We start from the raw sequence: 19,976 nt of genomic DNA, 5'->3' as shown, positions 1-19,976 counted from the left end.
TGGTGGATTCATCATCCCTGGAGGTGTTTAAGAGGAGACTGGATGTGGCATCAGTGCCATGGTCAGGTAACCACAGCAGGGCTGGATTAAGGGTTGGACTTGATGATCTCAGAGGTCTTTTCCAACCCGGTCGATTCTATGATTCTCTGAAGACAATCCTTGCCCTATAATCTACGTACATCCTGGAAGTCCAGCCAAACACTCAAGCGAAATGTCCCTCTGCCATCCCTGGAAAAACAGCATCCAGGGTTCCACTCCCAGCCCTGCAAAGCCCTTCCCGTACCTTGGAGTGCAGCGCGGTGTATCTCTGCGTCGCATCCTCCAGCTTGCTCTTGACCACGCTCTTGGACATCAGCAGCTGGGACTCGGCATCCCCAGCAGCTCCCTCCACGTCCAGAACCTTCTGCCCCGACATGGTGACAAACCTCAGGTCGCCCTTGTGGGAGATGACGTCCTCGGAGAAGCTGCCCTGGCGCGCCAGCAGCCGCCGCAGGGCCGCGGGGTCACCGTCCCCCTTGGACATCCCCTCCAGGTCCTGCTCCGCCTGCGTCAGCCACGCCTCGAACTCCCCGTGGTCCCGCAGGAACTTGTGCAGCTCGTCCCGCAGGACCTGCACCTGCTTCAGCCGCGTCTCTGACTGCGAGAGGGACGCCGAGTACTGGTCCTTCAGCTCGGCCAGCTGGGCCTGGAGCCGCTCCCGCTCCTCCCCGGCCAGGCTGTGGCCGTGCTTGTCCAGGAAAGCCTGAGCCGACTGCGTGGCCAGGATGACGTCCTGCTGCTGGGACAGCAGCTCCTGGTGCTGGGCCTGAAAGATCCAGCGAGCAAAGGTGATGCTCATGACAGAGGGTCTCTGCCCACCACGAGGGTGACTGAGCCTCCACACCCTCCAACAGCTGGGGCTGCCCCATCCCTGGAAGTGTTCAAGGCCAGGTCGGATGGGGCCCTGAGCAACCTGGGCTAGTGGAAGGTGTCCCTGCCCATGGCAGGAGGTTGGAAGTAGGTGAGCTTTAAGGTCCCTTCCAACCCAAACCAGTCTGGGATTGTATGACACAGCACCAGTAAGGTGGGGAACCCCCCAGGCTGGGGTACAGGGGCTCTGCCTTCTCTGACCACGATGGGCACCTTCTCTCATTACCCTGATTACACCCTGCCAGGCACCCACCCACCACACAGCCTGCATCTCCACCAGGAAGCCAGGCAGGGACTTTCCAAGCCTCCCATATGGAAAATCACATGTCCCAGGGGCCAGATGCACCCACAACACCCCATTCTATTCCCAGCTCTGCACCAGCAGTGGAGGTGGGGTCAGTGCATGGGGCAGAAAGCTTCAAGAGGGACAAGGTGTCAGTCCTGACCTTCAGCCTCTCGTACTGCTCATCCAGGCTCCCAGCAGCGCTGTCTGCTCCAACCATGTGGCCGTCGGGGACATCCCGAGAGCCTGTCCCTGCTCCTGTCCCTGCCTCTTGCTTGGCAGGGTGAGGTCTGTACTCTGGGAGCCCTCCCTTCTGCTCCAGCGATGCCACCCAGTTCAAAAGGGAATCGATCTTATTGCTGTTCTCCTCCAGCTCTTTGGCAGCTTTCACCTGAAAGCACAAACACCCCAGATAAAATGAACCGGTTTTTGCATGTTCAGCAAACTGCTCCACAGGGGAGGAAGACACAAACCAACACAAGAAAAAACCCAAGGAGTTTTCCAGCCTCAGCAAAGTGCCTCTCAGGCACACTCACAGGTCTCCAAAACCTTTTGTGGCTCTCTAGAAGGTGCAAAGAAGCTGTGAATAAACTCAGCCTCTCTGCTCCACTGCATTTCTCACCCCAACAAAACCCAGGGTCCCCTCCCTGAAGGGCTGCAACTCCACACACCCAGGTGGGAGCATCACCTGCACCACCAGCACAGGGAGGTGACTGGCATTCTCACTCCCACTGAAGGTCACCCTAAAGGCAGAGCAAGGGGCCTTTCTCTCCCCCATTTCCTCCACAACCAGCTCATCCAACTCTCAAGGTGTTTTATGACAGAAATGTCCAGGGGACACCTTGCCTGGGGGGACACCCAGGATGGGACCACAAATTGCTTTAAGCTGCATCACCCAGATAATTGCCAGGACCCTGAACAACTCCAACTGGACCTCACTGTCCTCCTCAAGCAGAGCCCAGAGACTACAGCTCTTTGCTCATTACCTTCTCAGTCTCCTGCTGCACTGCAGCACTCACAGCACTCTCCAGCTCCTTCTGGGCCACCTCTGTCCTCTCCTGCAGGGACCGGTATTGCTCCTTGGCACGCTGGAGGTTCTCCTGCAGTGCTGCCAGCTCCCCGGGCTCCATCTTGGCCTTGTTCTCCTCCAAAAACTCCTCTGTGCTTTTCAGGACGCTGGCAAAGGAGGCGGCTCGGGTGTGGATGTTCCTCTGCAGCTCCTGGGCAGACGATGCTGTGAGGTCCAAGTGCTCTTCCGAGCCCCTCCACCTCCTCCCCCCCCCCCTTTTTTAATTTACAGCACTGACCTTAACATCACTTTGCCTCTGCTGCAGGGCAGACAGGTCCCCTTCTGCTCTCTGCTGCTCTGTCAGCGTGTCCTCTGCCTGGCCCAGCCAGCGGCTCAGCTCGGCCAGGCTCTGTGCCCGGGCTGCCTGCTGCTCCTGCAGCGTCTGCGGGCAGAGGAAAGGGGACAGGGGACAGTCAGTACCAGTGCTGCACCTCTACTCACACTGCTGAAAGGCAAGGTGAGAGGTTACAGCTGGAGCAGCTCCTGAAGATGAGGATGCAGCACAGAAAACGCCTTTTGTGGCTCTCCAGGAGCTCCCTCTCCAGCTGCAGGTGCCCCGTCCCTGCTGAGCTGGTGGCACATTTGCCACCACTCCAGCAGGTTTCTCTCTGAGGAGCCCGTTGAGCTCCAAAGTGGAGCTGCACTCCTCTCCCAGAAAAAATTGATCACAAGTTTCTGTGCCTTTTACATTCCACATTACAGACATTAAAACAGCAGCAGAAACTCATCAAAAGAGAGGTAACAACAACCTGAGTTAGGCAGCACCACTGTGGAGCCCCAGACAACCCAAAAAGGCTGTTTTTTTATGATCTTGGGGTTGGAGAGGGAGCCCTGGAGAGGGAAAGCATTTCTTTGCTGATCCAGCTCCTCCTTTTGCTGCCAGAGCACAACACAGAAGCGCCTGTTTGAGCAATTGAGCATGATGTGACCTGAGAGTCCCTGCAACACCCCTGTTCCCCTTTCCCAGGGGAGATAAAAGGTTTCTGAGTTTTTCACTGAGCATTTCAGCAAGGTGATGTACAAACTTGTGCAAAACACTGTGCTTGTTTCTCCCAGTCATAAGATAAAACAACAGAAGCAAATTGAAAGAGCCTTCTTAAGAGCTCTTCAGCTGCAAAGCGAGTTCTTCCTGGGTTAGGATGGGCGCACACTCAATCTGAAAAGGCAAAGCAAACTGGTTAATATACACACACACACACTCCAGAGGGGACAGGCAAGAGTTACAGAGAGCAATTGTTAATAAAAAACACATTAATCCTGTTTTGAATAAGAGGATCCATGCAGTGATGGGTGCTGCAGCAGTGCAGCAGAGACCTGAGGACTTGCTTTGGTCCTTGATACATTGTCAGCTCTTTCCCTGGGACAGCAATGTGTGCAGTGGAAATAAGACATTACCACAGCTGGGTATCTGTGGTGGCCCCTCTGCACAGGGATTTCTGGAGGGGTCACAGGGGTTTATTCCATCCAGTCCAAAGCAGCTCCACGAGGGCTGCCAGGCTGTGCCACCCAGACCTCACAAGGACTCCAGGCATTTTGGGAGGAAGGAGACTTTCCGCCTGGGAGCCACGTGGTGGGAAGAAGGAGGACTTTTAGAGGAAGCTCATGATGTGCAACGAGAAGTCACAAACTGTGGAGCGGCATGCACACGAAATCCCAAAACGGGAGGTGTCTTGGCACGTGTTCCTGCGGCCGGGAAAGCGCCTCAGCGAGCAAAGGGCAGCCAAGGGAGAGCAGATGTCTCACAACCTTCACCTGATCCGTCTGCTCCGCTTGCTGGAGACAGACCTGCAGCACCTCCACCCGCGCCGTCACGCGCTCCGACAGGTCCCGGAAAGCCTTCTGCAGCTCGTTGAGCAGCCTCAGCAGTTGCCTGCTCTGCTGGGGCGTCAAGTCCTGGGCGTGCTCCGAGATGAAGAACTGAATGTCGAAGGCGGTGGCGTCCAGCTGAGACTTGGTGTTGGTGAGGGGCTCTTTCAGCTCCTGAACGGGAGAGAAAAGATCCATCAGGCAAAATGACCCCCCAGCCAGCGCTGGCCTGCGCTGCTTCCCATCTTCAGGTGGGACATGCGGACGGGCAGCACCCAAAAAAAGTGCTTTGCCACGAGAAATACAGTCCAGAAGCACCAAATGCTCCCAAAATCACACTCAGCACAGAGGTGAGAGCATCTCACTGCAGTGGTTTTCCAATGTTCCTCTGCACCAGGTGCTGGAGGCACCTCACCAAGAGGTTGCCTGGAGCAGAAATGCAGGGCTGCCCTTGGGTCTGAAGATGACCCAGGCCTGGAACTGCCACCAGCCATGTCTGGGTCACGGTGACTCCATGTGCCACCACCAGTTCTCAAAGCCTTTGATCCCCTGACTTCAGTGCCAAGGTGCTACCAGCAAGCAGGAGATGCTGAACTTGAAAATATCTTTAAAGTTATCGCTAGAAGATGGATAAATGTGGAGGGGAGACCGGGCTCCTTGTACAGGTGATGGAGACCAGGGCAGGTGTGATGGAGGGAGCTCTCAGAGCCCTTCCAGAGGAAGCAGCTCTTTCCTCAACAGCCTGATGGGAATCATTCCTGGTCACTCAGCCTCCACCATACACCTGCAGAGGAACATGTTCCCTAAACAGCCAAAGCAGACCCTTTGTGTATTGTGGAAACAAGTGACCTTGGAGCAAATACAGTACAGTCACTCCTACTGCAGCACAGGATAAGGGCAAACCCTTGGCAGGCTCCAGGAGGGAGGGAGGATTAAAAGCTTCTCCTCCCTGCAAAGGGCAGCGAGTTCACCAGCCTCAAGGATTAGGGGCATTGCCATGGTTACCTTGTAGTGGTGCAGGCAGCGACTCAAGCTGTTCGAATCGGTCGCCTGGTGATAATCGCTGTCATCCAGCGACTCTGCGGTGCCAGAGACCCAGCTCAGCAGCTCCTGGAGTTTGCCCTGAAGAGCCTCGTGATGTGCCAGGATTTTAGCCTTAAAAACAGAAACGCACCGCTTAGAGAAGGAGTTTTGGGGTGCTCGGGGGGGCAGCAAGCAGCAGGGACATTTGCCAGCTCTACCTTTTCGTTTTCTGCTGCCCCACGAAGGTTTTGCAGCCGGGACTCCAGGACATCGTTCGCAGAGCTCAGAGACTTCTGGAGGTTCTTGGCGTCCTTCTCCAAAGCCTTCAGTAACTGCTCAGGGACTTCTTCAGGGGGGTTGGCCACAATCCACCCCACGGCGTCCAACTCCTGATTCACTGGGAAGCTCAGCTCCCGCAGCTCAGCGCCCAGGGCCTGAGGCAAGACAGCATCGTTATGTCTAAGACTGGGTGACTTCATCCTCCTGCTGCCAAAACCGAGGAAAGGTTTTGGAGATGCAGCTCCAAACACTGCATCTAGAAAGACTCATCCCCCCCCTCCAGCCCTGCTCAGCTGCCAGCACTCGCCTGCCTTTCTCCAGGACCGGGGAGAAGGGGGACAAACTCTGTCCTGCCTAACACCAGCCAAGCCTGGCCCAGCCCTGCTCACCTCTGCTTGCTGCAGCAGGTCATGCAGGGCTGCCAAATTCTGCTCCGCTGGTTGCACCCGTTTGATTCTCATCTCGATATCTCGGAGCATGGAGAGATAAGATATCAGCTTCTCATCGTGCTCCAGACACATCTTCTTGCTGAACTTGATCTACAGAATCAAACAGGGAAACAAAACCTCAAATTTAGGCAGAAAAGAAAACAAAGGGGTATATATCACTCTTTTTTTTTTCCCAAAGGAGAAATCTGTTAATAACATTTCAGCCCATGGACTCGCCACTCACTGGTCTTATCTACAAGATTTACTACAGGAAAAATAAAACATGTTGGTTGTTTCCAACATAAGCTTATAAATGGCAAGAGATCTCTGATGTTACAGCAAAAGTGCCAAAAAAAGAGCCCTGCTCATTAGTCATTTAGAAGTAATGTTCCAGCAAAAGGAGCTGCAACTAAGCCCTGAGTGTTTTCAGTTGTACATCACCAGGTCCTTTGCCAAATCCACTGCAGCCAATACTGCAACTCCTCATGCTCTGGTTGCCCTCTGTGCCGAGGACCTTGCACAGATTTAGCATCAAACACACACAAATAGCTCATAAAAAAATGTCAAAATAGCAAAAAGTATCCATTTACCTGGGCTGGTCTTGTGGATTCCCTCGAGGTTTCCAGCAGCTCCCCCTCCACTATCACAGGTAACAACAGGCTCCGATCGCCAGGACCCGGCTGCTTGGTCCTCTCCTGGGGGGTTTCTCCTTGGGATTTTGGGGGAACAGGGGCACCTCCTTGCTCTGTGGTGAGCTTGGCTGTTTGTTCTTGCTGTTTCTTTTCTTCAAGCTCAAGGACTGCAGAGGTTTCCCGAACTTCTCTGGGTTCTTCTCTGATAATCAACTCACCAGGCAGTTCCTCTGCCGCGGGGGCTGCGCTGGACACATCCAGCGTGGTTTCCACCTTTGTGTCTTCCCGAGTCATCCTCTCCTCCAGGCTCAATGTTACCAAGGACTCCTGACCATTCCTGATCCCACCTTTCATCACCTCTCCAGTTTCCCCTTGTTTGGGGGGCACAGGGAACACCAGACCCTCTCCGAGGTCTTCTGTATCTTTCTCAGAAACTGTTCTCTTTCCCTCCCCATCCCTGCTGCTCTCCCCAGGCTTGGCTGTGTCTCTTGCCAACCCAGAAGTAATCTTGATGATGGTTTCATGTTTTGGCTCTGGCACCCTTGAGACAAAGTCCTCCTCCTCCTTTTTCCCTGGAATTTCTTTGGAAACCAGAAAAGGAAGGGACTGCTTTTCTGCAGAAGGTTTCTCCGGCTGAGCACTGTCTCCTGGAACACTGCCCTGCTTTGCTTTCTTTTTCTTGCTTTTGTGTTTTTGGGTAGGTTTGAGTTCAGTTTCACTTGTTTTTTCCTGATCAACTGGACCTCCTGCACCCAGTCTCAGTATTTCTCCTTCAGTGTGTCCTTCAGTGTGTTTGACAGCTTTTTTCCCTACAAGGTCATCTCCTGCAGGCTCCACAGGGCCACCAACCTCAGGGGGTTCTCCAGACTCTGTAGGACCCATCTCTTCCTTCCCTGGACCCACACTAACAGATTTCCTCGGGGCTGCTGGTGTCACCTGGACCGTGCTGGTCACTCTCTCTCCTTGCCCAGACGTCACCACTGCACCTTCTGCACCTGCCACAGCTCCCTCTGCACTTACAGAGTCTCTCTTCCTCCTCCTCTCCTCATCCTCCACACTGTGAAGCACCTCCATGTCCAACTGCTCCTTCTCCAAGGCCAACCCCTCTACTTCCCCTGTCTCTCCATCCACTTCTTCTCTCCTCCATTCTTTCCCCAAGGCTGCTCTCACCTGGGAGCTCCTTTTTGTGATCCCTTTTTCCACAGCCCCTACCACCACCACCTCATCAGGGAAAGATGCTGCACCCAACACTGAGGGGTGTTCTGGAGCCACCTCAGCCTTTGCTTGGGGGTGACGATGATGTTCATCTTGGGGATGAACACCATCCTTGGAAGCTTCCTGAGGTTTTAACTTCCCTTCTGTCTGTGTTACAGGGGATGCAGCAGCTGCACCCCCAGCTGTTTCATAGCTCGGGGCTCCAGGCTGAGCTTTGTGCTCAGCAACATCAAACCTCTTGACAGATCTGGTAGGGAGGATGATGTCTTCCTCTTCTGGAGGTATTTTTTCCTTTTTTTCCTGGAAAAGCTGGGGTTTTTCCACCTTGCTGACCTCAGAACCATATCTGTCTTCGGGTATCCGTGCACCCTGAAGACCAGCAGCTAACTTTGGGCTAATCAGCCCTTTTTCAACAGCTTCCTTTACAGTCAACCTTTTCCCACCGCTGGCATCAACAATTCCCCCAGTCCTCAGCTGGTTGGTGGCGATGACTTTGGCCATGCCCTCATCCAGCAGCCCTCGCTCCATGGCAGCTCTCAGGGACAGCCTCTTGCTGACGGTGCCCTCCACCACCCCCCCAGTGTCTGCCTGTGCCTGCAGCAGCCGCAGGGTGGGCAGAGGGTCCACCTTCCCCAGCCTCACGGCCTCGGCGCACGTCAGCTTGGTCCCCGTCACCTCATCCTTGATGGCTCGGAAGGGATGGACCTCCAGGTACCTCTGGCCAGATTCAATATCGATTTTACACTTCTTCACGAACTCCGAGTAGGGAACGATCATGCAGGTCTCGGGATCTACGATTCCTTCTTTCATTTCTGAAGATGACAGGACTTTCTCCACCGCCTGCTGGGGCAGCAAGCCCTCCTGCACTGCTTGACACAGTGCCAGTCTCTGGCCAGAAGCTGGATCTAAAATGCTTCCACTCCCAGCCTGGATTTCTTGCACTTTCCTCTGGAATTCCGGACTAATGAGCCCTAATGACACTGCCTGGGGCAAGGGCAGCTTCTCCTTCGTAACTGGATGGACATAGTCCTGCAGGCACACACCTTCAGCCTTCCTGAGCTCGTCACATAAATCTTGATCAATCAAACCATGTTCCATCGCGCTGTTCACCGACAGCCTCATTCCGGACACGTGATGGATGATTCCTCCATCAGCAACCTGCTTGGTCAAGAGCTGAAGAGCTGTTTGCTTTTCCAGGAGTCCTTTTTCAACAGACTCTGCAAAAGTCAAAGGCTGCTTAGTTTTAGGATCCACAATTCCACTGGTCTCAGCCTGTAAACTAACGAGCTTCTGTCTGGTTTCCTCATCGGTGCCTTTCCCCTTGGAAGCCTTCTCCAGCTTGACCAGCTCTTTCTGACTTGTTGGCTCTATGAGGCCCAGATTTGAAGCCAAAGTGACCGACACTTTTTTGCCACGTTTCAAGTCAACAATCCCTCCGGTGACCACCTGCCCTTCCAAGATCCTCATTGCTGTTTCCTTGTCCAGAAGGCCGACGGCAGCGGCGTCCTTGACGGAGTAGACAAAGTTATTGCCCGGGTCAAGAACGCCACTTATGGCTTTGTCGGACGCGAGAACCTTCTGGAGAAGCTTCTCATCCATCAGACCTTCTTCAATGACGTCCTCAGTGGTTAAGGACTCGCACGTCTGAGGGTCAAAGAAGCCACTGAACATCTTCATCCTCTCCATCAGCTTCACGGCCGTGTGGCTGGACACCACCCCGCAGGCCACCGCCTCGTTCAGAAGCAGCGTCTTGCCTGTCTGCTCATGGATTATGCCCCCACTCTGGAGCTGTGCTAAGAGCATTTCCAAAGTGTCCCCTGCTTCCTGCTCCTCGGGGGCTGGCAGGGATGTTTCATCAACACCTTCATCACCTAGTACTTCTTCCCCCTCTCCTTCTGCCACTTCCAACGCACTTTCCATGTCTTCCCTGTGCCTCTCTGTTGGCACTGTCTCTCCAGTTTCAGGGAGCACAACCTCCTCTCCTCCCAGCACACCATTTTCAACTGTCTCTTCATTTAGTAAATAAACCTCCCTTACATCTTCTGCCTCTAGTTCAGGTTCCTCCACACTCTGAGACCTCTCTGCCACTGTTTTCAGTCTGTCTCTGCTTTCTGAAACACCCATTCTTATGCAGATCTCACTTTTCACAACCACTGACCCACTTTCCAAGGACCTCTTTTGATCTTCAGTACCTTCCACTCCATCTACTGCAGTAGGCTTGGATTCTTCTTCTGCCTCGATCATCATTTCCTCTGTTTCTCTGAAACCACTGTCAAGGTCACTGGGAGGTTCTGGCATCAATAATTTTACCTGATGTTTGTCCCTGCTTGTAGAAACAACCTTCTCTCTTCCAAATTCAGCATCAGGTTCACTCTTGATGGTCACCTGTTCAGTATAAATCTGCTCTTGCTCTTCCACACGCAGAACATCTTCTGCATCCTCCATGAGGAGACTTTCAGGTCCCATCACCACTTCCCCATTCTCCAAAACAGTTCTGGGTGGTTGGATCTTTTCACTTTCTTCTTTTGAAGGAGCAGATTGAAGCTCAAGGTGCTGCAAAGCCAAACCATTGCAAGGCTCACTTTCAAGAGCCGCTTTTGCCTCTGCCTCCTCAAAACTTCCACTGTCTTCCAAACTCTGTGCACAGGATCCATTTTCTTGGGTTTGGATGAGAGCTTTAGTGAGATTGTTCAGCTCTCCATCCACCAAGAGCAGCTTCTGGCCATCGTGGATGTTGATGTAGCTGTGGGTCATCAAGTGGAACATCAGCCTTTCATCGTCACTCCTTAGCAGAGGGTCACTGGGCTCTTCATAACCTGTGGGACTCCTTCCAGGAGAGCTCTGGCCATGCCTGCTCAGAGAGCCAGCGAGCTGCACACTGGCCATGACATCAGGTATGACTGTTGACTTCAGCTTCTTCACCACATCTCTTTCCAAGACGCCTTGTTCAACTGCTTTCTGCCAGGACAACACCTCTGTGGTTTCTGGTATAAAAACAGCCTGAATGAGTTGCCTGGTGCTGAGAATCTTGTGAACCAGCTCTGTGGACAGGATTCCTTGCTCCAAAGCATCTGCAACCGAGATGATCTCCCCCATCTCTGGCCACAGGAGCCCCCTGAAGGACCGCAGGGATTCCAGGACCACCAGTGCAATCCTGGGTGATACCAAGTCCTTCCTCACAGCTTCATCCATGGTCAGTCTCTCTCCCGTGACGGTGTCGATGATCCCGCCCGTCTGGAGCTGCCGGATGAGGAGCGTGCAAGCCAAATCCTGGTCGATTAGATTATGTCTCACAGCCTCACCCACAGTCAGCCTGTGCCCTGTCCTGGGGTCAACGATGCCACCAGCAAAGAGGTGGGCTTCCAGCAACCTGACTGTCACCTGCTGGTCTATCAGCCCTTCCTGGACTGCCCGGAAGATGCTGACCTCTCTGCCTGATTTCAAGCTCACCATCCCCCCTGCCAGCTGCTTCACTGGGAGCAGCCTCAGCCCAGTCTCCTGGTGGACGATGCACCGCTCCATGAGCTCTGCCAGACTGATTTTCTCAGCAGTGTTGGGGTCAATCAAATCCTTGCCACCTTCCAGGTGAGACACGAGTCTGGAATAAAGCTGGGGGGTCAGGAGCCTTTCCTGCACCGCTGTCTCCATGCTGATTCTGCCCTGATGGAATTTAAAGCCCCCAGTGATGAGCTCAGCCTCAAGAATCTTTAGCCCAATGCTCTCAGTGATCCTCCCCTCTTCCATCGCAGCGACGACGGGTAGGAGCTGCCTCCCTTCATGTTCAACTTCTTCCACCTGGTGGAGAGCATCCTTCAATTCCTGCAGCACCTGGAATGTCCTGACATCGATGATGTTTCTTGCCAGACCTTTCTCCAAGGAGAGCTTCTCGTTGGTCTCTGGAACAACTAAGTCAGATGTGATAACCTGGGCCTCCAAGAGGACGAGGCCCGTGTCCTGATCTATAAGACCTCTCTGCATAGCACCAAAGACAGGGAATATTTCTACCGTGCCAAGATCGATCACTCCTGCCACTGCTCCGCTGCCCTAGAACAGAAAGAGAAGGAAAGGAATTAAATCAAAATTAAGCATTTCCAGAACTCATTTCATGAGTTCTAGGGAGGCCTCAGTTTCCAAAAAAAATAAAAATATAAAAAAAATAAAGCTTAAAATCCCTAAACAGGCTAGAAAGTGAGTCCCAAAGTGTTTGAAATGCAACTCCAAAGTCATCATAGCACAAAAATTGGTGCATTTGCCAGCTTGCACATTGCCAGCAAGTTTTAATGCTCATCTAGTCCATCACCAGGGCAGCACCAAGATGCTTCCAATATCCACCACCAGCAGCGCGGCGAAGCGGCAAGCGCCAAAACCAACAAGTGCTCCAAGGCTCCAAGGAAAAAGAGGGCAGGAGACCAACAAGCACAACAAAGCCCTTCAACAATTCCAGTTTTTAAAAAGTAAAGACAACACAAATACCACTGTTCACTCATAGAGAAGAGAACCCCCCAAAGTCGTCCACTTTGGGGTAAGTCAGAACCTCTCCCAGCACAGCCTCTACATGCTGATTCCTGCCATGCTCTCCATCCTGCACTTCCCAAGCAAATCTCAAGCACCAGGATGGCCAGGGAACACCACAGACCATGGAGCAGCTCCCAGCCACGTGGCAGGGCAGCTCCCTGAGCACAGCCACGGCACCCGCTCTGCCCACTCCAGCACCTCGAAGCTGCTCCTCAGACAGGGCCAAAGGAAAAATGGAAAAAGCTGAAGGTCCCAGCATGGAAACAGGGACAGACTGGGAACACACCACCTACTGTGGTGTTTTGGAGGGGCTTTTCTTACTGCTGTCCCCACAAGGAGGGTAATAATTTAGATGATGAAGAGTATCTTTGTCCAAATGCTCTTTACACATTTGGGTTTCTCCCAGTCCCACTGGTTGGGCATAAGGTTGGCCCAAACACTAATAGATTTTTGTGGGGATAGCAAGGAGGGAATCAGGATTATGAAACTAATTCCTTTGCATCCAAACACCCTGCTGTGGGGAGAGAGGGAACCTTCTGGGACAACCTAAGCTCTCCACCACCATCGCCAGACCCTGACATGCATATTCAGAGATGAACAAGCCGTGGAAAGACAGAGAAGAGGGAAGGAGGGAAAAAAGAGAAAGATAAAAAAGGAGATGGATGGGAGGGAGGGGAGTAAAAGGCTTTTACTTACCGAGTTGCAGGGTGTGCCTTGAGCAGTTAAAGACAGAGCCTTATGGAGCAGTTCAGCCGTATCACACACAGTGTAAAGCTTGGTGTTAGCGTCCAGCATGCGACTGTTTTGTTTGCAAAAAGAACCCCACACACAGGTCTTCCTCTTTCCCTTTGTGTGTTTTGTTTGTTTAAATCCCGGAGGGTTAGTTAAACTTGTAAGCAAGGATGTCAGTTAATCTTAAAAAACAGTTGACATGAAACACAAACTGTACAGGGACACATCATGCTCAATTTAGCGCGTTCTGCTTTGCATTTTTTGGTCTTTCATAACTTCTTTCTGACAGTTGGATGTTTCCAGCAAGCAAATGTTAAAGAGTTCTTCATGCTCCCTCTACAGTGAAGCAACGGCTCCGCACGAGAGCCGCAGGGATCATTTTGTAGACGGGGAACTAAGGTGAAGCCCCACTGCCATCTCTTGTTTTCTTTCCTGGGCTTTGTCGAGAGCGTGAGTGAAAACTGTTCCAGCCCCAAAGCAGCCTCATGCTGTACCAAAACAGCCCGACAAGCCCTGGAGAAGGCTTTTGCCCTAAAATAATTTTCCTGCCCAAGAGGCAGGAAAAGGGAAAGGAAAAAGCATCCTTTCCACAGAGGCTGCACCAAGTCCGTGTTGGCTTAGCAGCAACTAACAAGCCGACTCGCTCACCCTTCTGCTGCCAGCACAAGGGCTAAGGGGCTTGCAATAAAAGCACTTACTGCTCTGTAAAGTCCAGTTTGGAGCAAAACACTATATATTTAGGTGAAAGCTGGACAGGTAGATCTCAAACAGGCAGCCCTGATGCCCTCTCCCCATGGGTGACTTGAACAAGGCTTCACTCACGGACCCGACGGCCAAAACCTGCGTTGCTCAGCCAGATCTGAGCGGGCTGTTGCTTCAAGGTACAGGGAGCCAGCAAGCAAACACACAAATATATCCATTGACACATGTATATACACTTAGAGAGCACGCACACGTATATCTGTGAATGACAGCTCGTAACAGAGGCAATAAGGATGCGCTTCCAGCCCTCCCTACCCAGCGGAACAAGGACGGGGACTGACGGGAGCGCTGGTGGGTGTGAACAGGGAATGGGTTGGGAAAGTCTCCCAGGTCAGCTGAGGGGCTGGACAATGCAGTGGCCTTCCACTGGGAAGAGCAATTTGGTTCAGCCACCGCTGAGGCAAACCCTTTGCCAGACCTTGAGATCCATGAGGCCACAAGAATCCCACCTTCCTGCCTCCCCTGCTCGCAGGCAGCCTGTGAGATGGAGCCCTCTGAGGTTAAAGCCCTGAGAGGACATTCCTCTGAGGACACAGATTTCCCAAGGGGGACTGTTTCCAGGACAGAATTCCATCTACATCCCTGCTTACCAAGCATGAACGAGCCAACCCTCACACAGAGGGCAGAGCTCTGATGAAAACCAAGGGACAACTCTCCCACTGACCTGGAAGGCAGCAGGGAAACAGCTCCTGCTTGGCCTCCAGGGACCACCAGCCTGGATGCTTTGGGTGACCGTGGATGGAAGAGAAGGGAGGGCAACCACGTGCAAGTAAGAGAGGTGATGGGCCGTGAGTGGCCAGTGGCCACGAGACACACAACAAAGTGAAACCTTTTGCACTCCCTGAGGAGTGAACCGTGCCCGTGCAGCCACGGCACCGAGCAGGGAGCAGTACCTTGTGCTCTGTCTCCTGAGCCAGCTGGCTCTGGAGCTGCTGGAGCTGCTCCGAGGAACTGCTGCAGAGCTCCTGGTAGGTCTCCTTCAGGGCACCAATCTGAGCAGAAATCTGTTCCTTTTCCGGTTGGGAAAGCCTGCAAGGAGAAGGGGAAACCTCTCAGGATACTGCACAAACCACCTCCAAAGAATTACCATGTTCTTCTGGTGAAGGAAAAGGCCAAATCCACCATGAGTCCCCTCTTCCCACTGTCCTTCTCCTTCCCAGCTCAGCTAAAACCTACAAGGATAACTGAGCACAGGATGATCTGCAATGTAGCAATCATCCCAAAATATACAGGGCTGGATCACTACTAAAGAGGATTAACACTGCCCCACAGCATAAATGGGTTGCACATTTCACAGTTCTCATTGCAAATAAGAAAGAAGTCAATTGTTACATGCAGCTAATCATTGTTTTCAACTGGAGTCAGGCACTGGACCCCAGGAGCACCAGCCCACCAGTGCCAGCTCTAAGGAATCTCATCTCCCACCCCTCTGCTCTCTCTGCCTGGCCCCTCCTTGGGTCACACTCACTTGTGGCTGTGTTTTGCCAGGAAGATTTGGGAAGTTTTGATGGCCTCGGAGACCTGCTCCCTCTTTGCAGTCAGCTCCTCATTCAAGGCCTGGTAAAAAAATAGAGACAAAGAAGTTTAATCCAGCCATGGAAAAAGAGCAGAAATCAAACCTCAGTGTCTGATGGTCACTTTTGCTTCACCTGCTGCTCTGAGATGGATTTCTCGATGTCACCCAGCTCTCTGCTCCCAGCAGCAGCTGTCCTGCCTTGCACACTCTGCTTCAAGCCCAGGGCCCAGCCCAGGAGTTCCTTCACCTTGTCCACGTGCTCCTGCTTCTCCTCCTCCACCACTTTCTGCAAAACGAGGAGGGAGGAAGACAACCACGTCAAAGGGGATCTCCAAAAAGGGAGAGGCATAACCTCAACAGGGTAGGGGTAGAGAGAATGAGCCTGCACACTCTGAACAGAGCTCAGCTCCGTTCCACACCCTCACCTCCTCCTCCTCCAGCCGCCGGAGCGCATCGCTGATGTACTTCACGTGCTGCGTGGTCAGTGTCACCAGGGCCGTGTAGCGAGTCCTCAAATCCATGAACTGCCAAGGGAAAGAAGGGGGAAAACGGGAGAGATCAGCCCCACCGGCAGATCCGGAGCGATGATGTACTGTACAGTACGTGACATGGATGCGGCACCTCTCGCTTGGGAACCCCCCCAAGGCACCTGGCAGACCCAGAATGGCATCAATGGAATGCAGCAAGTCTGATGGGGAGGGTTGTGGCCACACATGCCATGCTGCACGACACTGGAGCGAGGGGAGACTCCGGTCACGGACACTGGGGCGGATGCTCAACTCTGACAAGAGGGCTACCGGGATCTTTAATATCCACACAGAGCAGACAGGACCTCGGGGCCCTAAAAGGTCTCATCCCAAAGATCCACACACAGTAACGCTGCATGGTGCTCTGGTTATTTACCTCACAAGGCTGAAGGGCTGAGCCGACCCCGCTGGATTTGACCCAGGGGTTCCCAGGGGTTCCCAGGAGTCTACGTATGTCATACCTGGTGCTTAGAGCACTAAGCCATCCCCTGTGGCTATTGGAAAAAACAGCGAGGGTGGAAACTTTATTTACACAAGAGAGTTCAGCAGAAGGAGCTCATTGCACAGGGACTGCTCGTAGGTTTGCTCGGCGTCGAAGGACCCCCCCCAAAACACACACAGTTTCTCCCTGCTGAGGTTGGGTGGGTGGCTGTGCTCCTACCTCCTGTGTGATGGCATCCGAGGACGAGAGCATGCGCCGGCGCTTCATGGGAGACTTCTGCTGCGACTCCACGAAGGCCCTGTACGTCATCAGCTGCAACTCATAGTCCTGAAAACACAGCCAGGGGTGGGGGAGACGTGGAGCATGAGGCACAAAAACTGTGCCACGGCTGTTTCTGCCCAGCCAGTCTCACCCGGGTGCAGGAGGGGAACTGTACCTTGACGGCGGCCGAGTATTGCTGGGAGAACTTCTGACACTGGTCCAGCTGGGCTTGATTTTTCTCAATTTCTGCAGCCAAAGCCTTCAATAAAATTCAAAGCAAAAAGGGTTGTCAGGACAAGTTGTCTGAGTTGTTGCCCAGAGAAGCTGTGGCTGCCCTATCCCTGGAAGTGTTCAAGGCCAGGTTGGAGCAGCCTGGTCTAGTGGAAGGTGTGCCTGCCTATAGAAGGTGGTTGGAACTAGATAGCCTTTAAGATCCCCTCCCAAACCATTCTATGATTCTATGACAGCTGCCACAGTGGGGCGAGCTGAATTCTGGTTCCCATCCCTCCCCTTTTGGGTAAAGTCTTCATGTTCTTCAATTTTTTCACGCAAGACCTCATCTTCACCTCAAGCTGAGCTTCTCCACTTCCCAGACACCCAGCTCACGCCTGCAGCCTCTTTCCTGCTGTGTTTCATATTTTCAAAGCTCACAGATGAAAAGAAGTGACACTGTCAGGGCAGCAACCGTGCTGAGACATCACGAGGTCCTTCCTCACCGTTTGCTGGCTGAGCTGTTCCGACAGCACCCGGCTGTCCTCCGCCTGCCCAGGCTTCATCAGCTCCTGCTGGACTGTGATCTCCTCGATCCAATGGATCAGGGCACTGTGGCACTGCCGGTAATCACTCAGCACCTCCTGGATGCTCTCCAGCTCCGTGTGCCTGAGAGAAGAACCACGACAAGTAAGAGGAAGGTGAAACGCCAGGGATATCCCAGCCACCAGCGGGAACCCCATCTGGAAAAATATCACCGCTAACAAGCCTGGCCCCAGCTCTCAGCTGAAGCATGAAAGTAAATCCGAGGGAGGAGGCAGGAGGTTCCTCACCGGGTCTCAATCTGGGCGCAGACTCGCTGCCAGCGATCCCACAGCTGGCTCCCCTTCTCCTGGTAGCGCTCCAGGTCGATGCTGCGCTCCTGCCTCAGCCGGTACAGCTGCTCTCCCACCGCCTTCGCCTTCGCCATCTCCTCCTCCAATGTGGAGAAGACGGAGCCCTTGTCCTTCACTTCCCCGAGCCATTGCTGCAAAAACCAGCAAGAGACAGCCCTGGTTCACCACCGAAAGCAGAAGGGACATTAGGTCAGAGATATCCTCCTGCCTGGGGCTGAGAAGCCTGAGAAGGGGTTAATGGGCTTATTTTCCCACTCTCCTTAACGTGCAAAGAACTGGGAGGTTATAGGAAGTGTAAAATGAAGGTGATCATGTTCCCAAGTCAGATTGGTTCAGCCCCTGTCCTACAGGAACTGGACATGTAGCTGCTAAGATGCTCAAGTGTGCCAGCATGTGCCCTACAAGAAAGTCACAGCAGTTTCTTTACCTTTACAAAACAATAAGGGATCACATAAGCAGCACAAAATCCTCCCAGCCATATCGAGGCAAGAAAAACATCACGCAGTCAAAATTCAGCAGAGAAAGGGAAGGACCCTGCTTGACAAACCAAGAGCACCCAACCTGTAACGCTGTCCTGTGAGACTGAATGGCCGCCAGGTCAGCGGGAACTGCCTCCTCCTGGCTCAGCTTCACCTCGTACCCTTTCACCAGGGATTCTGCTCCTTGGGTGTTCCGGATAATAATGTCAACCGTCTTCAACCTGGCAAATCAAACAAGAGGCAGCACAATGACATCCAAAATTTGGCAGAGATCTTGGCCGTGAGGCTGTTTGGCACTGTCTGGCACAGAGGGATGGAGCTTGGTCATGGTCCAGCACAAGGTGTGTTGGAGGGACAGAAGAAGGGTCTTTAGTGAATTGGGCAGGCTCAAAAAGGTATTTGGGAACAGAAGAACATCCTGACTCACTTTTCCAGGTAGATGGAAGACAGCCCATGTGTCTGGTCCATCTTGTTCACCACCAAGTCCAGCTCTGCACGCAGGTGGGGGGTGCTGGACCCCGCGGGTGCCTTGTCGAGGAAGCTGTAGCACCTCTCGGACACAAACCGCAGGTCCGACTGCAGCCGCTGCAGATCCTCCTGCATTCGCTGCGGGAGGGAGGGAGAGGACGTGAAAGGAGAGCCCAAACAGGCAGAGGAAAAGCAGGATTGCCCTTGGCAAAGGAGATGGTAGGAAATGAAGCAGGGAACCCACCTGCTGAGGTTTCCTGCTGCCTTCTGTGCAGCAAGATCCCCTCAAACCCCGCGCATTCACCCACCCATCACCCACACGTTCACTCCGGAGAAGCTACAGCTATTTTTGGACCAGTGTCCACCACCTCCCTCCCCTGCCCATCTCCCAGCTGCAGGCCTGACCTCCTGCTCTGCAATGCGGATGGTGTTTTCCTGGATAGTGTCACCATCTGCTCGGGCGCTGCTCGGGGACTGGATTCGGCTCACAAGCCTCTGCTCGCACTCCTCCAGGCGCAGGCGGATATTCTTGAGCTCGGAGAGATACGTCCTGGCAACAGTCTCATCCTTGTCTTCTGCAAGTCAGAGACAAACAAAACAGCAGCTCAAACACCCCAGCCAGTATCTGTCCCAAATGGGGTCTGCCGGAAGCCTCGGAGCTGAGCACAGCATTGCACTGACACCAGGATCTCTGCTCAGACGGAAAACAAGTTAATTAAATCATCTCATTCAAACACATCTGAGAATGAGTCCAGCCACGGGGAAACTCATGTGACAAAGCTGGAGTCCTGAGTCCTAATGGGACTCACAGTGTCACAAGTGCCATCACCACTTTCCCCAAAGACTAAATTCAGGAAGAAGTCCTTGCTCAGAATGCATCCTAATGACTAAACCCATCGCCAACAATATTAGGGTAAGAGGACTCAGCAGTTAAGCTGAAGCTGCAAAGCCAAGACCTCTCTGCAGGAACATTGCTGGACAAGGGCCGAACACTTGGATGGATGGATGGAGAAATAAGGAGAGTAGCTGCTCACGCCATCAGCCAGCTAGCTCGGGAAAAGAAGAACACGAAGCCATCCCATAAATCCTTTGTTTATGAGTTCCCACAGCTCCCGGTTAAACCATCAGCCCTTTGAAGCTCACCGTTCTCCATGGACTCCAGCAGCTGCCGGATGTGTTCCTTGGAAGACTCCACTTCCTCCTCCAGGCGCAGCCGGTCCGACACCGAGAAGAGCTCCGAGTCCCGGCTGTCCTGCAGGAAATCCTCGTAGTGCGCCTGGAGGCTCTTCAGGGCTTGCTGGCACTCCCCTTGAGCCAAGGATCTGAGCTGTGAGTGGAAAAGCAGCACATCCAAACGTCGGGAACAACTTCCTGCACGTCACCTGCAGCCACCCTCCCCACCTGAACCACCCTCATTTGCCAAGGGAGTATTTCCAGAGGAGAAAAGGCAAACTCTCAACATCAACCTCGTGCCTCCCCACAGCTGTGCTCACTCCCTAATGAAACGCTCCATCCACGATCTCT

At 53.2% G+C, this 19,976-nt stretch overlaps 1 protein-coding gene across 23 annotated transcripts in view; it reads right to left on the bottom strand.

Annotated features, from left to right (window-relative positions):
- The window catches only part of MACF1 (microtubule-actin crosslinking factor 1), a 141,069-nt gene that overhangs the window by 64,502 nt on the left and 56,591 nt on the right, over nucleotides 1-19,976 (bottom strand). For 20 of the 23 annotated variants that reach the window (XM_027701236.1, XM_027701238.1, XM_027701225.1 and 17 more), the window contains 21 exons: nucleotides 19,596-19,779; nucleotides 18,858-19,027; nucleotides 18,412-18,590; nucleotides 18,067-18,205; nucleotides 17,443-17,636; nucleotides 17,116-17,278; nucleotides 16,575-16,658; nucleotides 16,358-16,465; nucleotides 15,595-15,693; nucleotides 15,303-15,455; nucleotides 15,122-15,210; nucleotides 14,547-14,682; nucleotides 6,388-11,688; nucleotides 5,759-5,908; nucleotides 5,309-5,524; nucleotides 5,073-5,222; nucleotides 4,008-4,241; nucleotides 2,500-2,643; nucleotides 2,179-2,412; nucleotides 1,356-1,583; nucleotides 284-805 (listed from right to left, as the gene is read on the bottom strand). In XM_027701236.1, coding sequence (XP_027557037.1) covers nucleotides 284-805; nucleotides 1,356-1,583; nucleotides 2,179-2,412; nucleotides 2,500-2,643; nucleotides 4,008-4,241; nucleotides 5,073-5,222; nucleotides 5,309-5,524; nucleotides 5,759-5,908; nucleotides 6,388-11,688; nucleotides 14,547-14,682; nucleotides 15,122-15,210; nucleotides 15,303-15,455; nucleotides 15,595-15,693; nucleotides 16,358-16,465; nucleotides 16,575-16,658; nucleotides 17,116-17,278; nucleotides 17,443-17,636; nucleotides 18,067-18,205; nucleotides 18,412-18,590; nucleotides 18,858-19,027; nucleotides 19,596-19,779 — 8,877 coding nt within the window. The remainder of the gene's footprint in view (nucleotides 1-283; nucleotides 806-1,355; nucleotides 1,584-2,178; nucleotides 2,413-2,499; nucleotides 2,644-4,007; nucleotides 4,242-5,072; nucleotides 5,223-5,308; nucleotides 5,525-5,758; nucleotides 5,909-6,387; nucleotides 11,689-14,546; nucleotides 14,683-15,121; nucleotides 15,211-15,302; nucleotides 15,456-15,594; nucleotides 15,694-16,357; nucleotides 16,466-16,574; nucleotides 16,659-17,115; nucleotides 17,279-17,442; nucleotides 17,637-18,066; nucleotides 18,206-18,411; nucleotides 18,591-18,857; nucleotides 19,028-19,595; nucleotides 19,780-19,976) is intronic. The other 3 variants (XM_027701235.1, XM_027701234.1, XM_027701233.1) reach the window with 1 other exon arrangement.

This window comes from Neopelma chrysocephalum, unplaced genomic scaffold (genome assembly GCF_003984885.1).
Source record: "Neopelma chrysocephalum unplaced genomic scaffold, ASM398488v2 Primary Assembly neopelma1_154, whole genome shotgun sequence".
NCBI classification, from domain to species: domain Eukaryota; kingdom Metazoa; phylum Chordata; class Aves; order Passeriformes; family Pipridae; genus Neopelma; species Neopelma chrysocephalum.
This window is presented reverse-complemented; position numbering and strand designations above follow the sequence as displayed.